Here is a 17,837-nt window from a genome sequence, read left to right as displayed (position 1 = left end):
CTAATAAGGTGACGCGGATAAGCTTGTTGACATAGCACCAAGGCAAACGGATAGCCTGCACGGCTTATATATATACTCCGCACTTGTTTTCGTTATCTCGTGGCGAGAAAGAACAACGTGTTATTTTTATTCCCTTCGATTTGTCATCTCCCCATCATAGTCAACTCCCCTAAGTTAGGTTGCGTTTCAGTTCGTATCGTGTCGTGTCGTGTTTTTTTCCCCGAGGAGTGCTTCTCATGTGTTCTGCAATGGTGAGGATGAGGCATGGCATGGCCTGTTCTTCTTCCTCCTCTCCGCGCCTCCGCCCCGCGCCGCCCTCCAACAACGTCTCCGGCGCCCTAACCCGACTCCGCCGGGATATTCGCCGTGACTCCCCGCCGCCTCCACCGTCCACCGAATGTCCTCCGTTACCGGCGGCCGCCGCCCCAAGATCCTCCCCCTGAACTCGACCGACGGAGAAGCTCCGCCCCCGACAGCCCGAACCCCAACCCGGCAATCCGAATTCTGAAATCCCGAACCCGAATCCTAGCGACGACGAGGCAGAGGAGGAGGTGCGAGATGGAGGGGAAGAAGAAATCGAGCGCGCCGTACCTAGGCCGCAAAAGGCCGAAAGACACCGGCGCCGCTTAAGGTGATAGCTCGCACGAGGCGTTTGTTGCGCGAGCGATTGCATGTTCAGATTCCAAGTCTCTAGTTCAGCTTACCTAAACTTCCTGCAATTCTATTCTATTAAATCTGTTCAATTTCGGCTGCACCGGTCTCCTCGGGCTGCAAAACACGGCCCGGAATCACTCACGAACTCTTCTTTTCTTGGCCTTCCGACCTAGCCTTTAGTAGCAAGAGCGTGGCGGGCGGCGCCGTCTACATCGATCTCGATCCTTCGTCCACCAATGCCGGCGATGGAGAGCGATCAGGAAGGGATGGAAAACCGGCCGCCGCAGGGGCAGGAGGACCTGGTGCGGCTGCTGCCCGACGACGTGCTGGCCGCCGTCCTCAGCCGCCTCGCGCCCCGCGACCTCGCCGCGTCGCGCTGCGCCCGCAAGGCGTGGCGCGCCGTCGTCGACGACCGGCGCCTGCTCCTCCCGCGCAAGGTCGTCGGCATCTTCATCGACTTCAACTGCCTCAGCTCCTGTGAGTTCTTCGCCCGCCCCACGGCGGGCAGCGCCATCTCCGGCGAGCTCGACTTCCTGCCCCCCGACGCGAGGTCCAGCATCCAGGACCACTGCAACGGCCTCCTCCTAGGCTACAACGGTGTCCTCAATCCTGCCACCGGAGGTGGGCGCGTGTGCCGCCGTGCCCGCCTCCCCTCATGAAGCGCGCGCGGGTACTTCCACCGCGACGATTACCTCGTGTTCGATCCCACCGTATCACCGCACTACGAGGTGGTAGTGATCCCAAGAACTGTATACAAGAACTGCAGTCCGGGTGACCCATCTATGTCTCGGCGTGCTAAATATGAGCTAGATCCTTCGATCGAGGAATCAGAATGGCCACCGTCCCGATACGTCCTACATGTCCTCTCATCTAAGACAGGGAGATGGGAGGAGAGGCCTTTCGTCCGCAATGGGCGTGCGATGGGGATTGTCAGGGACATGCGGAAGGCTTTTCTTTTCAATGTGAAGCACTATGCAGCTTACTGGCAGGGAGAACTTTATGTGCACTGCGAAGCAAATTTTGTTATGCGGTATGTATGTATACTCTGCCCTAGCTAGGCATCTTCGTTTCGCTTTCTGTGAACTATCTGTTGGTTAACATATATTTTAAGGTAAATGATTTATTAAAATTCTTTGGATGGTTTCATACTTTGCAGGGTATCTTTGTCAGACAATGAGTACCAAATAATTAAACCACCAGTTGGCGGTTGAAGCGTCCACCAGACCTGAGGCACTTCACCTGGGAAAATCAGAGAAGGGAGTGCATTGTGCGCTGGTTGATGAGTCCAACCAGACGTGGCAAATTCGGGTATGGACCCTTAAGAAGCTGTGCGACCAAATGGAGTGGGTGTTGATGCACCAAGCCAACCTCGGGCCTCTTCTGGCACGTCAAGACTACGACTATCAAATTGATGGACCTCGGATCTTAAGTGACATCTATTATCGTCGACGTTGCGGTAAAGGGGGAGAAACTGTAGTGCAAGATAGGGTTGCCGAGGACTACTACGACGAATTCATTGACTTCCTTGGTTTCCATCCCTATAAGGAAGTTGTGTTTTTGAGCGAGTCAAGCACAACAGGAGTGGCTTATCATCTGAATAGCTCCAAGGTTCAAGAGCTGGGTTTTTTTATATCCTACAAATTACAAAGACGTTGCTTCCCGAGATCGACTCATAAGACAGTCCTTCCCGTACACACCATGCTGGATGGGAGAGTGTCCCCCCAAGTGAATGATTTATCTTGTTTTGAAGGTTGTCAGCTGATGGTGGAAAGTGATTCAATTCTGGAACATAAGGCCTGTTGATTATATTTGAGAGCCATGAACTTTTACTTTATAAAGGGTGTTATTTTTCTATCAGGAGATGTTATGAGTGGCCATCTTTTTTTATATATATTTCTGTTCTTGCTGCTGTCAATTGTCATGAGTGGCTGCTGATTATTTGTGCATCATTTCTTCTGCACAAGTTTGGGCATCTTCTAAACAAGTTTGGCATCCGAGTCCTAGTTATCATTTGTGTTACGTTGTTCATTCAGATTGATGTGCTGTATTATTTTTTGTGCTCATGTGTGGATATATAGCACCAAATTGATCTCATCCTTCTGCTGCGAAGACACAAGACAAATATAGTTACACGTCGATGCAATAATGGAAAATATTATGATTTTTTTCTTTTAATTTCTGATGAAACAGCAACGGATCGGATCGACTGCCGGTTTCTATTGATCAGAGTAAGGTTGTACACTAGACAAATATAGTTACAGGAGTCAGGAGCACCAAGATACAATGACGAAGAGTCCCTAGTAGAAATTGGCAAATTGCAGGTGTAGCTTGCCGGATAGGAAGCTAGCTGTTTCACTCTTGATAAAGGCCAACCAAGAGGAGAAAAGACCCAACTTGCTAGTCAGGAGTTGGTTGGCGTTTGTTAGCATGCATGAGAGCATCATCTATGTGCGAAGATCAATTTCAACTATCTGCATAATCTGCTGAAATCAGCTAGCATGCACGCATACTGGCTGCTGATCTCGTAGGAGAGGGGGGGGAAAATGAGCACTCCAGCCTGTATATTTGAAAGAATCTTATCTGCATTTAAATATTATGTGTTGGAAATAAATTTACTCTCGTCTTGATTTATACATTACTTGTTGGAGATAAAGCTGATCCTCTCTTGATTTGAATATATTCTTAATTTGTTGGCAGATTAATAATGCTCGGGTGGAACTTGACATGCTGCGCGGATTTGATATATAGTATGTCTTGACTGTTGTGATAGAACTGGAACGAAGTGTCCTCCTGCTGGGCCCGGTTTAGTGGTGGCAGAGTTACGCAGTGTAGCGGCATGGTTGACGAAGGGGTTGCATTGGCGAGGCCTGACGAGAGGTGCAGTGCCAGTCCATGCCATGCCATGTAGTGTCCGTGTAGAATTTTGCCTGTGTAGCTGCTTGTTCCCTGACGGAATTTTGGAGATAGCAGAGAGATGTTAGGAGTGGGAGAATTTGCTTGGACTGGTCTGTGCTGTTAATCTAACACAGACACCTGACAATCTCATTTGGGCTTTGCTGGAGAAATCAGGGAATTTATCCACTGCCTCTTCTTTATATAAAGAACTAAGGACGTGTTTGGAGGCCTACCTAAACCGTCACCGCCTAACCCTAGGCATGCCACGCAAAGTTAGGCATGCGTTTGGATGCTATACTAAGGTTAGCGCGCCACAGCCCACTCGCCACGCAGAAAAACGCCGCGACTGCGGCGCTCGATTTGGCCGCCACAACCAAATCGCGCCGCAGTCTCCTCCCTCCTCCGTCCGCGCTGCGCCAGGTACTGCCCTCCCCCGGTGCGCCTCCTCCGTCCGCCGCCCCCTCCCCCCCCCCCCCACCCCGCGCAGATGCCCGTTGGCTCTACTTCTTCACAGAAAAATTGATTAACTAGCACTGGACTCTCATGATTTGTTTCCATTTTGTTTTAGGTGTCCGTGAGGTACCGGCTGCAAGCTCTGCTCAGAAGGTATAACTATCTTGTTGTTGGTAATTGTCGTATATGTTGCGTGCGTTCTATTAATGTTTGTATAATCTATATAGATGGGTGCAATGAAGCAATATCTTGAGTGTTGTTATTACTATGATCATTATACCAGAAGAAGAGGGATATTTATTTGCATGGCCATTTGTCTTTGTATATTGTGGTACAAGTTGCAACAAAATAGATTGGTCAAGAGATGTCTCAAATACGGTTCTTTTTTAGAAAGAGATTTGGAAAGAGAGAAGGCTTAACCGTCTTTATAATGGAACTGATGGAACTAAGTTTATGCTTGGTTGGTATATTGATTATATAAAGGAGCAGCATGCTGGTTTTAAGTTTAAAAAACAGCATCACTTTAAGTGTTCCGAAGCGCTGAATAGGCAATTCAACATGGGGGTAACTGTTACTCAAGTTGGGAGGCATTATAGGCACTACAAGGAAAATTGGAAGTTCATTGCAACAGCATTAGGCAAGAGTGGGAACTCCTTTGACAGCTCAAGGTCTATGGTCATCATGTCTGAGTCAGATAAGGCTAAACTATGTGTATGCTATTTTTCTCAATCAATTTTTGTTATCATTGGCTAATTTATAAATGTACATTACTAACATTTTGCAACTTTGTGCAGGATAGGGTAAGAAGACTCCTCACCAAGCCTATAAAATTTTTCAATGAGATGCAAGAACTCTTTCAGAACAGCAGTGCGGATGGTTCGCTTGCTATGGATGCCAACACTTGTATGAATGACACCCAAGATGATGAGGATAATGATTATGATGATGATATTTGCAATGACTTCTCCAACTATGCTCAGTGTGAGGATGATCTAGGTGATGATTCTGATACTTTACCTTCTCCTATAAGTGGTCAGCCTGTTATGGCTTCACAAGTGGCTGATCTAAGCTCATCTAGCTCTGGAATGAAGCGCCCAAGAAGTGAGGGTCAGCCACCTAAGAGAGATGTGAGGCTAAAGAGCCGTATATCAAAGGTTGGAGATACAATTGCAGCTATTTTGGTGGAACTTCAAAAGGAAATGAAGAAGCCATCGCCCCCTCCACCAGCTATGCGTAGCTCTGATGATATATTATGGGAAAGGCTTGAACAGATGACATTAACTACTGACCAAAAGTTGATGGTTGGAACATATCTAGCAGGCAAAGAACAAAAATGTATGCGTGGTTTCTTATCGGCTTCAGCTGAGGTAACATTTCAGTCATGGGTACTCAAGTTCTTTAGCGATGCGGGGCTGTGAATTGGTTTGGTGTGGGTGCTGCTATTTTGTTGAAGTGCTCAGGTATTACACATATGTTGTATTCTGGCTGTCATTACAATTACTATTTGCATTTGGTTAAGCTGATTTATTTTACACTTGTAATAGATTCATCGGAGTACTCAAGATGGGTGATGCGAATGGAGGCTGACCGCTGTGAATGGAGGCTGACCATAGGAACTTTTGTTAACTGCTAGTGGTCTACTATTTTATTAATCAGCACCATTGTAAACCTGATTATATGGAGCTGGTGAAAACTATTGATAACTGCTTATATGGGCTGTTTGTAGAGCATTTCTTCTAGGCTGATCATAGAGCATTTTACTAATACTCTATTATTGCTGCTATGGTCAAGTATTATGGAGCTGTTATGAACCATCGATCTTGTGATGTTCAAGTAATATTTCTGCTATGTCCAGAATTTGGTGGCTTCAGCACTCTTTTTTTTGTTCCTAAAGCTATTTGGAGCTTGATGTTCAAGAAGACTCATGCATAAGTTAGGCGTATTACCAAACAGATGCCACACGTGCCTAACATTAGGCGTGGCAGGACATCAAACACTTACCATACTTTTCTTCAGCATGCCTAACCTTAGACGCGGCAGTACACCAAACACATGCCTAAGCATGGCTGCTTAGGCACGCCGCACTTGTGGCGGTTGCCTAACCTTAGGCGGTGGCGGCTTAGGCAAGTCTCCAAACAGGCCCTAACCTTTCCTGGGATTGTCAGTCACTGGATGATGGAGTTTTGGAAAGCTGGCTTGTGGCAGGTCTGTAATGATAAATTACAATCTGCAGAACAACCGGTGAAGAGGAACTGGCCTGGGAGAACTGAATGCAAAGTGTGTGGAATTCTCGAGTCTACAAACCACATCGTGTTTAGTTGTGTGTAACATGGAGTTTGCGGCATCTAAGAAATGACTTTGTTACTACATGCAGAGATGGGCGATCTTGAGCAGAGCAGGGGGAGGGAAGGCGCCGGCTGGAAACGGCAAGTACAACGCTTGAAGCTGCAACTGCCATGATTGCAATCTGATTGAAAGACGACAACGCGGAGGATGATGGGCCTGACTCGAAACGCTGCTTCAAGATCTTGGAGCATGTTCATTTCTTGTTTCAGACAAAAGAAACTCATGCTCTGAAACTTATTCATACCCATCAGTAGATCATAGTACATTACACGTCACATACTTTGAAACATTCATTTCTCTCATGCTTTCCAGATTTGTATGTTTTCAGGCAACACACTTGAGATTCAACGAAATGCTAGATACTGGTCGCATGCAGTGCAGTCATGCAGATAGTAACATGACATCGTCGCCTACACTCCACAGAAGTCCTTGAGTTTATCCTCATGGCGAGCACCTTGAGCGAGGCAGAAGCGCATGAAGTCGTCGTTGCAGTGGGGCTTGAAACGGGTAGGGTGCTCCTCGTCCACGAGCTCATCTGGTGCCTGGATCTTCGAACCGGGGAGCGCAAACAGGATGACGGAGTACCTGGCGACATCCCCGCCGACGGCGACCCGGTGAAACGGCGCGCGCACCCGGTCGTTCGTCCACGCCTGGACACCGCGGAAAGCTCGATCGTCAACCCGGAGCTTCCCGTGCAAAGAGAAAGCAGAGGCGAGGTAGTATCAGCCACGATGCACGCTTACGTACCCGGAGCTCGTTGCCGGCCATGACGACGAGCGACGCCGGCGAGGACGGCCTGAAGTGGACCCACTCCCCGTCTCCGGTCTGCACCTCCAGGCCGTTGACCTCGTGCTGGCAGACGACGGTGAGCGTGCTGCAGTCCTGGTGGGCCCCGTACCTGACCTCCTTCCCCTCGGCGCCGCCGCCCGGCGCGGTGTACTGCGACATCCGGAACACGTGCCGCATCGACTCCCGCATGGCGTCGTGGTACCCGGGCACCCCGAGCCCCTCCATCACCATCCTCTGCACCGCCTCCTCGAGCTCCGCGATCCGCCGCGCCGCGCCATGGACAGCCTCGCTGCAGAGCATAGCTACAGTGTCAAGCGACCAGCCTTCCAGCAGGTGCCCCGACAAGTGATTTAGTTTCCGGCGTGCCCGTGCGTGCATCGCGCCATCGCCTACCAGAAGCCGGCGTTGTCGCCGTCCGGCCACATGAGGTCGGCAAAGGCGCGGACGCGCTCCGGCTCGACGCGGTCCGAGATGGCGAGGCTCTCGTAGGCTTTCGAGAGCCCCGGGATGCCGCCGAGGTAGCCGAAGAGGGGCCTGTCCGGGCCGTAGCTGTTGCGGCGCTTGGCGTCTTCGGGTAGCGCGAAGAGCTGCTTGACGGCGCCGTCGAAGAGCGCGGCGCGGAGGTCCGGGCCCAGCGCCGGGTAGTGCGCGTCGAAGCATCCGAACGTGGCCAGCGCGTCCACCACCTGGGCGCGCACCGCGGCCCACTGCCCGGCGCCCGGCGCCGACGGGTCCACGCCGGAGAAGTCGATACGGGGGAGCTGCGGCTGCCTCGCCTCCGCGTCCGTGGCCATCTCCTCACCTTCTCACCGGAGCTCCGTGCCTTGGAATCGGATGGCGATGCGCGGGCTGTTTCTTGCTTCCCGTCGTGCGTTCAGCCCGGCCACTCTATATAAACCCCCACCAGATGACGTAGGACCTGGGCCGGCCGTTCTATTTCCAGATCGCCGGAGGGTGTGGATTTTTGGGCTCGGTCGACAGGATACTTTTTGATATCAAAGACGGCTCGACACGTTGCCGTAATGAGCTGATAGGATGGTAGAAGATAAATCTATTGGTTTTTATCCTTCTCTTGTGTTCGTTTTTACTCCCCATACTACAAATAGTGTGGATACGCATCGCCAGCACCCGTGGAGGAGGAGAGAGGAGGCTGGCGGAAGCCCAGCAGATACTCGGAAAATGTGTATACGAGGGGGAGGAGCACCAGGAGAGGAGGGAAGCGCTGGACGCTGCTTTTTGCCACTATTTATCAATTAAAATAATAGTTTTACAACTGTCAGTGCATCTGCGAGCGATGAGGCCGCGACGGCGCCTTCGATTGCAGCTCGCTGGAAGGTTAGTTGGTCGCTTGACACTGTAGCTCTTAGCGATCTGCAGCGAGGCCGTCCATGGCGCGGCGCGGCGGATAGCGGAGCTCGAGGAGGCAGTGCAGAGGATGTTGATGGACGGGCTCGGGATGCCCGGGTACCACGACGCGATGCGGGAGTCAATGCGTGCCGGAGAAGTCGGCACTGCATTCGATCGATTTCCTGATGGAGCCGTCGTTGAGCCAACGTCGATGGAGGCTGTTTCTCGCTTAGTTATCTTCACCCAAGACGCTGACAAGGTACAGTACGCACCACGTGCTGGGGAATTTATCGGGGGAAAAACACCAACACGTGACGAAGTGGGTGCTGGAGAGTTTACCAGCTGAACCCATACGTACGTGCACCAATAAAAGCCGGTGGAAATCAGCATCAAATCTAGAGATATAGTACTCCAATAGGTAGAGGGTACATCTATGTCAACTTCTAGATCTAGCCATGAGGCCATGTATGGGCATGGAAATGGATAGCTGCTTCGTTTCCATTTGAAAACAATAATGAGAAGGATAGCATGGAGTGTCGGCGCATCTCGCTTTTTTTTAGAAACAAACAAACGCTCCCGACGTACGTGTTCCGGCCGCCGGCGAGGGCCAGGACAGGACTAGACCATCCTGCAGGCCCGCCTGTTCAGCGTGGACATAAGCGGTCCTGTTCGTGGCCACCGTCTGCGGCATCGGCGGCACGCTTACGGGATGGTCTATCAAGCGAAGGGTGAGTTTTGAGCTTTGAGCACCAGAAAATAGAAAGACACACTTCACCAGAACCTTTTGAGTTTTGAGCAAAATAGTTAATTTTTGTCCATCAAGCGAAGGGTGGTGTGCAACATTACAAATGACAAAATTCAGATGCACATAGGGCTTACTAACAAATGGTGACATATGGAACTAAAAGCAGCTAAGTGGTCAGGTTGACACCATCTAGCGGCTAAGTCGTCAGGTTGACACTATCTAGCATTTATGGTAACACACAAAAGTACAAATAATAAATTCAATTTTCATATAGGGCTTAGAAACCATAACATATGAGACTAAATTACAGCATTAAAGTGGTCAGCGACACCATCTAGCACTTATGAACAAACAGTAATGGACACTGTAAACGACAAAAAAAAAAACTATTTTCCATGTAAGGCTTACAAACAGATTGTGATGTATATGGAGCTACAGATGACAAAATTAAGAAGTGAACTTGACTCTGCGCATAGGAACAAACAGTAAAGCACAAACTACAAACCACAAAAGATAGCAGTTATTAGATTGATCCTCACTCAAGACATGCACCCTAGAAATCAAGACTTATGATTGGCATGTGACCATTTGTCACTATCCTATCCAAACATTCAGAACTGCAGATCAACCGGATATTGTGTGCCAACAGATGTGTGTAAAATCCATTTGATGCATCTACCCAGAGCAATATCCAAAAATTACTAGTTCTACTTCTCATGATTGATATTCCGTTGTGCAGGATCAGACGAACGCAAAGCATAAAAATGGCAAGCGGTGAGTTTGAGCAAGGGCTTTACTGTTGACTGGCATATCCATTTCCAGGCCGAGGAGCTCGAGGAGCCTGAAGCCGTCGACGTCGGGCATGACGACGTCGCTGATAACCAGGTTGAACTGGTCCCCATCTTTCCTCTCCCTTATCATTTCCAACGCCTTCTTCGCGTCCGTCACCGCTGTCACTGCACCGCACCACAAGAATTCCAACAAAAGAAGAAAAAAAACACTCAGAAATTCTATCGAAACGGACTCGAGGAGAAATTTTACAGGGGCGGCCAAGAATGCGACAATGCTCACCGTTGTAGTTGCAATGCATGCTTCAGCTGCTTCTCTAGGATCATGAGGGAACTTACCCGCGTCCATCTCTTCCCTCATGTAAAACAAACACAATCAGGACCAATGCAAGAAAGCAACCATGAACCGCCAAAAAAACCCCGCAAGAAATCGAAGAACACCAAGAACAATACCCCCCGAAAGCTAAAAAGAATCGAGCTTTCTTACCTGCTGCAATGGCTTCTGTGACCGAACCTCCCGGAACGGCACAAGGGAAGCGGGGGAGAGTGGAGAGAGCGGGATGATTTCGAGGTGAAGCGCAACGCAGCGAGGGGCAGGGGGATTTATAGCGTGCGGGTCGGGGAAGGAGCCCGGATCGGAGTGCTTGCGGCTACAAAGATGGAAGGTGCCCATCCTTGTGTAGAATTCCCCTCTCATTAATTCCTGCCTTCAGTTATGCTGTGCTTGAATCACCAGCCTGCTGGATTTGCCCGTCGCTTGCTCACTTCAGTTTCTAGACGGAAACCACCAAAGAATCGCTCCCACAGGTTTCGCGCGGCCGCCGCCGCCGGCCACCCCCGGTCATGGCGGAGGAGCATGTCGTTCGCACCCGGGACAATCTGGATTTATATTAGCTGGTCATAGTGTACGTCAAGCTCTTGGAAAGCTTCGATCTGCATTGACGGGAGTCTCCACCCCAACCGGCCACAGTCCATCAGACGGTGCCTCGCTATGCTTCCAGGTGCCGCCGGCAAGGAAGGCGAGGGGGTGGTGGGTTTGAAACCAAGGTGGACCAGGCACCCGTCCAATCGTATATACAATTCATTTCTTATTCATTTCTTGCTAAGTACTCTCTTCGTTCCAATTTATAGATCGTTTTGGCAAATTTAAATTTATAAATTTTGCTATGCATCTAAATATATATTGTATCTACGTACATAGTAAAATTTATATATCTTGATTTGCCAAAACAACCTACAATTTGGAACGAACGGAGGGAGTAGCAGAAAAATTAGAAACATTGACAAAAGATGGACTTAGGAATGGTTTTGGCTTTTGAAAAATTCAGAGAGAAATGTTTCATAAAAAATGGGAGAAAGTTGTTGTAAATGTCCACTGAGGCCCTTTCAATGTTGTTTGGGTGCAACGTTGGAAATCATGTCTTATGTGACATGGGAAATTTTGAATAAAAGATATGAATAATTCATCCAGTTCATCCTGGACATCTAATTAAACCTGTTCATCTGCACTTAATCCAGGTGCGGCTGCGGCTGCTGCTCTAGCTACATCAGCTGGCCATTTGAGTAGTCTTACCAATTTTTGCTAAAAAGGGTTATCGGATGAGCTGGGTGGAGTCAATGTACAGATTACCGTATCGGTTTATTGGTGTATAGCATATTTTGTATTGGCAACAATAGGAACATACATGGATCAATGCCGTTTATAGAACTGCGTAAATGCCATTTCCAAAATGGTGGGGTGTTCGAATTAGTAGATACAAGTCAACTTATATTGTACAGCTCGAGATACGGAACATCAATCGGATGTTCTCAAATCATATTAGAAATGAAATACTGTAAATGTCATTTCCCATAATGGCAGGGTATTCGAATTAGTAGCTTGAGATGGCGAGGGTATTCGAAAAAGTAGCAACAAGTCAACCCATGGTATAGCTCGGAGACGCAAAACGGCTGATCGAATGTTCTCAAATCAAATTAGAAATAAGATAGCTACCCTATTGGTAACCAGCTCGGTAATACAACTAAGGTATATGATCCCCTGAATCATGTCAATGGAGATGAAGAACCGTTTTCAGGTTAAAAATACTTATACAATAGTTAGAATGCAGGGACGGGCTTAGCACATAGACCATGGCTCTAACTCTAAGGCCTAATAGCAAATGTTACATTCCTTGTATCTCAATAGCCCCCAGCTAGCCTATGGCCCAGGTCCGCTCAAACAACCCCCTCCCCCTGCTTAAAAATATTTGTTTTCTATATTTCTTTACAGTGCAACTATAGTAGAGTATGTTTTTAAAATTTAGCGATTTTTTTAGGTTATGGGATTTTCAAGATGAATCTACGAATATATTGTTTATGCATCTAAGGTGAACATTAAGTTATTCGTGTCCAAATTATAAAATTGGACCAAGCTTTGACCAATTTTTCAAGTGTATTTGTGACCATGGGAAATAATATATTGGAACACACAAGAAATTTAACGTTCCCAAAAGGGATGGAGTTATTTCTTGGTAAGTTCAACACTGGTTATTGGTGGTTGACTGCTGCAATGATTTTTGTTTGTGCTTACTGCTGGCTCCAGTACTCACATGAAATTTGACCTTGAATAAAAACTGAAATAAAATAGAGGAACCGGCCCGTGAATAACTGCTTGTGCCACTGTTCGTGTGTCTGAGCTGCGATGGGGCGAATCTAAGGGGGCTGGGGGGCTCAAGCCCCCACCCCTAACTCCCCAAGATTAATGGAGAAAGAAGAAAAGAAGGGGAGGAAGAAGAAAAGGGAGATGAACTCCCTCTTTACTCTCTGGCTCGATTCGCCACTTGCGATGATGGTTTAGGTGAGATGCATGTGGCTGCTGCAGCGGGCGAGGTTGAACTGCAGCTGTGGCCGGTGAGGCCATCTGGGTGAAACGCCATTGTGGATGGCTGCGGGCCTGCGGGAAGCCGGCAACTCATGCGACACGGCGGTTAACGAGGAAGAAGTGGTTGGTGCCTCCATCACACAAAGGAAATCTTTCTCAGAGCTTGGAAACGCACTACAGGCCTCAGGCGAGATGCGTACGGGCACGACCAATCAGATTCATTCACAAAACACATAGAAAAGGATTAGGTTAAAATGCCACCATTAGAAGCTCTATTCTCAGGATTAGACTAATTTCACATCCACATTTACATAGTACTGATTGATTGACAACGAACATGGATTTTTCACATGCACTTGTGGCTGCATAGTCTATCATAGCCATCCATTTTGAAATCAACGGTTGGAGATGGGTGAAAAAATCATGGGTAGGTGAGAAAATCAACAGTGGTTCAGATAGATCATGTGGTCACGAGTACACGTGAGGAGACATTTCCCCCGATTGATAACATTGTAGCCATTGCAGGCTCTGCTCCGAAAGAATCAACTAACTTTATAGTTTACATAATACGACGATCAAAGGAGACCTCAGGCCACGCACACAGTGTTTGTGGAGAAAAATCACACACGCTGGGATTTCCCTGCAGGGAATAAAAGAGTGCGGGCGTGCCAGTGTACCAAGTACACAAAAATAAAGAGACAAAGACAGAATAAGGGAACCCAAACTTTATTCATATTTTAAAAATATAAATACTGGTTCTCTTGTATGTATGTGCGCTCCATAGCCTGCCGCAGGGCAGATCCAACTTGGACAACGTGATCTTCTATTTTCCGGGGCCTCGGAAAGCTCCCGGTTAATTATCTCCGTAAGGTTGGCTTGCCGGAGTACCTCCGGTTCTGCTGCAGTGGTTGTCGTTTTCGGTCTTCGCTTTACGTTCTCCATGCATGATAATGGTGGTGCTGTAGATGTGGGCCGTGGCTACGTCGGTGTCCATCAGCCGATGTAGCGCAGCTGGAACATCAGCGGCGTCCGCCCGTGTTGTTCAGCCTCGTCGGTCTTGAACGGCGGAGTAGTCGCAGTAGGGGTATGTCGGCGATGCATGGTCACGCGAGCTGGACCAGGTCGACGTCGCGGCAGCTTGGTCGTGGTAGAGATGATCCTAGACGGTTCCACTGATCGGGATAGGACCGTGAGAGCCTGAGCTATCTGGGCACTTGGACGGCGTGCTCCACTTGCGAATGCCTGGTCCTTGCTTGCTTGACTGACATGCATGTCCATGCATGAGCATGAACACATCAGCCACGCCCAGCGCCCGTACACGTCCAGGGGCCGGCCTCGCCCGTTCCGAGCAGATGGCAACGCGGTACCCTCCGCAGACCTCAATCACGTCACCGTCGTCTTGCCGATGCAGTTCTGCAGCCTGCCGTAGATGCTTGCCCGCCGTTGGAGGCGTAGCTCGCCGTTACACTGCCGCCACGAAGAAAGCCGTGCAGCCGTGCTTGTCGTCGGAGTTGTCGTTGTTCACGGCACCATAGCTTTCCGGAGTCCTTGCAGCGGCGCCGTGTTGTTCGCGGCTCCATGTCCCTCCGGCAGCCTTGCAGCGGCGCCGTGTTGTTCGCGGCTCCGTGTCCCTCCGGCAGCCTTGCAGCGGCGCAGTTGTCGTTGGCGTCTCATGGCAGCCTGCAGCAGTGCCGTTGTCGTAGGCGCCTCTGTGACTTTCCGGCAGCCTCGTCGCGGCGCTGTCGGTGACGGCGGCTGCTCATAGCTGAGCGTGCGAGAGCTCCAGGGCAGTGCGGATGCGTCGGCATCGGCGATGCCATCTCGACTTGGGCATGGCTTGCTCGACGGCAATGGCTTGGGCCTTAGGCATGGAGCTCAGGCCCTCTCGGATGGCATGACGTTGATCCGCATCGGCCGCCGGCGGCGTGGTCTTGTGACAGACCGGCACCATGGCGCCGTTCTGTCCGTCATCTTGATGCTGTGTCCCGTCCTGGTGGCCTCGCGGCGTCATCGTCGCTGCGCGACTGCGGTGGTAGCGTCGCTGCAGCTTGACCTGTACAGAAGGGATCTTGATGCGTTTACGAGCTCCGACTCAGGATGCGTCGTCGTCCAGGCGACGCAGCTTTGTGTTAACTTGATCTCGACCCGGATCGGTCCAACGACCGATCCGGAGTCCGTTACGCGCCCCGATCGGGGGACGCACAGCCAAGTCAATGGCATGTGGACCCCCATCGCGCAGCGCCACATTAAATAGAAGGTGGGGGCCGAGGCACACGGTACGAGGTTCGCCGCCGTGCCTATTGCCCACCTAAAAACCCTAGCGATCCGATCCAAGGGGGCGCTGAAACGACGGGAAGCCCCGCCGCCTCTACACCGAGCGCCGCTGCCTCTGCATCACACTGCTCACTTCACCGCCGCCCACTCATCCTCGTCCTCGACTCCGGCTCGGTTTCCTCAACGCCATGGCCAACAACGGCGACGCTGGGACTTCAACCGGGGGTTCGGCATCTTCTCCATCTCTCTCTCTCTCTGTTTCTATCTAGATTAGTCACCAATGCTATCTTATTTAGCTTATTACCGAGCTAATTCACGCTTAGTCGATCTCTAAGTGCTATCAATGGTATCAGTTAGCCTAACTAAACGTAGTTAGCCTCGGGTAAGAAGGCCAAAGCAATTAGAAGGAGGGGAATTACATTAACCCGAGAGAAATTGCACGGCAAGAAAGAAAAGATCAAGTCAAACCCTTCGGGGTGAAAGAATCCACACACCCCGAGCCAAACCCTAATCCTAACCCTAGCCCCAGCCCCAAATCGAGCGAGGCAGGAGGGTACTTACCTCGACACCGGGAGCCACCTGCTCCACGGGAAAGCAACGCCGAGGCTCAGAAGCCCCGGCGAACCTCCGCCGTCGACAGGACCGTAGCATCCCGAGCCGTCGAGCTTGCGGATCCCCACCGTGCCGTGGTGCGCGGGCTAGCTGGCCGCCTCGAGCCCACTCGACGGCGGCGCGCTCACGTCCAGGCGAGCGCGCTCGCCGGCGAGGAGGCCCGCGGCGGCACCGTCGCCTCGGTCGCCTCGGTCGCCGTCGCGCGGAGGAAGGAGGAGCGGCTGAGGGGAACGGAGGGAAATGAGCTAGGGTTAGGGCAACGCTCGCCGGGAGGGGGTTTTGTTCGGCCGGACGTCCGTCCAATGAGATCCAACGGCTGCGGGTGGTTTTGGAGACGTTGGGCTCCTTGCGGCCCAGGCGGGGCGCTGCTTTGCCGGCCCAGGCCCAGGTTGCGGCCTGGTGCGCGGTCAGCAGCCCCGCGCGCGCGTTGGCCGCGCTGGGCGGGGCCGCACTGGGCCGTTTTGGGCTCAATTTTGGGCTAGTTGGGGTTGGGTGAACAGTAAGTTTTCGTTATTTTCTTAGAAACTTTTTTAAACACTTCATGCATGATTTCATCTCTGTTTTAATTTTCACCAACGTGATAATTTCTATAGAGAGACAGGAAGTAAGAATATTTCTGAAAGTTAGCACAATTCATTTTTCCGCTGCAAATTTAATTAAGTTATATCCTTTAATTATTTTAGACCCAACGAGACATTATAATTAAAGGAGTCAGTTTTTCAGTTTTCTTCCGTTATAATATTGTTATTTTCTGACCAACGTTGATAATATCAGTATTATAATTTTTAAGTAAGTTTCATGCATTTGCTCTAATTCTGCCCAACGGTGTTTTAGAAATAATGCAGCTAGATATTTGTATGTCTTAATATTGACCAACGTTGAATTAAGATATGCAATTTATTATTTTATAAAACAGTTCTCACTTTTCTTGATTTAAATTTTAGAATCTAATGCAATGACCTTTATTAATGCTATACCGCCGTTGGATAGTTCCAACTACGGGATATGGGCACAGAAGCTAGAAATGGCTCTTGCACTGTCAGACATTGATTTAGCCATCACCTCACCGTTTCCCGTTGGTCCCGAGGAACTGGTGAGGGACCCGGAAGAGACCTCTGCCGCTTGGCAAGCTCGTCAGAGAGAACATGCAAATGTTCAAATGAAGTTTGATCTTGAGAGAGCAAAATGGAACTCTTCCAATAGGGAGTGCTTGATGGTCATCAAGAGTTCCATTATAGACAGTATCAGGGGAGCAATCCCAGATTGCGCCACTGCAGTTGAGTACTTAAAGAAAGTTGAGAGTCAATTTGTTGGCTCTTCAAAAGTTTATGCACAAACTCTGATTCAGAGGTTAGTAAATGACAAGTACACTGGCGGTGGTGTGAGAGAGCACATACTAAAGATGAGCAACATGGCATCCAAGCTCAAACCTATGGACATGGAGCTTCCTCATGCTTTTGTTGTCCATCTGGTTCTGGCTTCTCTGCCAAAAGAGTTTGAGATTTTTGTTGTTAACTACAACATCAGCCCAGAGACATGGGATCTCGAGAAGCTCATCGCGATGTGTGTGCAAGAAGAGGAAAGACTCAAAGCCTCGCATGGTGACACGCTCAACTATATTAGGCACAACAAAAGAAACAACTCTTCTGACAAATACACGAGGCCACAAGGGAAACCTCAGTTTAAACGAGTTTCCACTTCTTCTTCTTCTTCGACTCACCCAGGCAAGGGTGGAAAGAAATATCAACCACACATTGAAAAAGATCAATGCATGTGGTGTCACAAGACGGGACACTACAAGAAAGATTGCCCAGATTTTTTAAAGCATTTAATTAAGAAAGGTGAGGATGTTATCACATTTATAGATGAGACCCTGTACGTAAGTTATTCTAAATCTACTTGGTGGATTGACTCAGGTGCAACTATTCATGTTGCTAATTCTTTGCAGGGTATAAGTACAAAGATGATGCTACAAAGAGGGGATAGATGGCTGAAAGTCGCCAATGGAGTTAGAGCCGACGTTGAAGCAGTTTGTAAACTCACGTTAGAATTAGAGAATGGCTTTAAACTCCAG

General features: G+C 49.4%; 3 protein-coding genes across 4 annotated transcripts; 2 read left to right on the top strand and 1 right to left on the bottom strand.

Annotated features, from left to right (window-relative positions):
* The first annotated feature begins 899 nt into the window (after window positions 1–899).
* Window positions 900–2,578, top strand: LOC112872712. The gene is made up of 2 exons (XM_025935779.1): window positions 900–1,684; window positions 1,811–2,578. Exon 1 carries the CDS (start codon window positions 900–902, stop codon window positions 1,311–1,313), a length of 414 nt encoding a protein of 137 aa, XP_025791564.1. The 3' UTR covers window positions 1,314–1,684; window positions 1,811–2,578.
* Window positions 2,579–4,566: 1,988 nt separating this feature from the next.
* LOC112877652 lies at window positions 4,567–5,752 on the top strand. 2 transcript variants are annotated; one of them, XM_025941999.1, is made up of 3 exons: window positions 4,567–4,713; window positions 4,797–5,462; window positions 5,547–5,746. In XM_025941999.1, exons 1-2 carry the CDS (start codon window positions 4,675–4,677, stop codon window positions 5,418–5,420), a joined length of 663 nt encoding a protein of 220 aa, XP_025797784.1. In that variant the 5' UTR covers window positions 4,567–4,674; the 3' UTR covers window positions 5,421–5,462; window positions 5,547–5,746. The 2 variants fall into 2 exon arrangements, with proteins under 2 accessions (XP_025797784.1, XP_025797786.1); XM_025942001.1 differs by having other exon boundaries at window positions 4,580–4,713; window positions 4,802–5,462; window positions 5,547–5,752.
* An 807-nt stretch (window positions 5,753–6,559) lies between these two features.
* Window positions 6,560–7,986, bottom strand: LOC112877304 (probable 2-oxoglutarate-dependent dioxygenase AOP1). Its single transcript, XM_025941555.1, has 3 exons — window positions 7,531–7,986; window positions 7,096–7,426; window positions 6,560–6,998 (listed from the first exon to the last, which is right to left on the bottom strand). Exons 1-3 carry the CDS (start codon window positions 7,929–7,931, stop codon window positions 6,759–6,761), a joined length of 972 nt encoding a protein of 323 aa, XP_025797340.1. The 5' UTR covers window positions 7,932–7,986; the 3' UTR covers window positions 6,560–6,758.
* Window positions 7,987–17,837: the final 9,851 nt, after the last annotated feature.

The sequence above is a fragment of the Panicum hallii genome, chromosome 9 (genome assembly GCF_002211085.1).
Source record: "Panicum hallii strain FIL2 chromosome 9, PHallii_v3.1, whole genome shotgun sequence".
Taxonomy (NCBI): domain Eukaryota; kingdom Viridiplantae; phylum Streptophyta; class Magnoliopsida; order Poales; family Poaceae; genus Panicum; species Panicum hallii.
The sequence above is the reverse complement of the archived record's forward strand: the minus strand, read 5'-3'. Positions and strand labels throughout refer to the sequence as shown.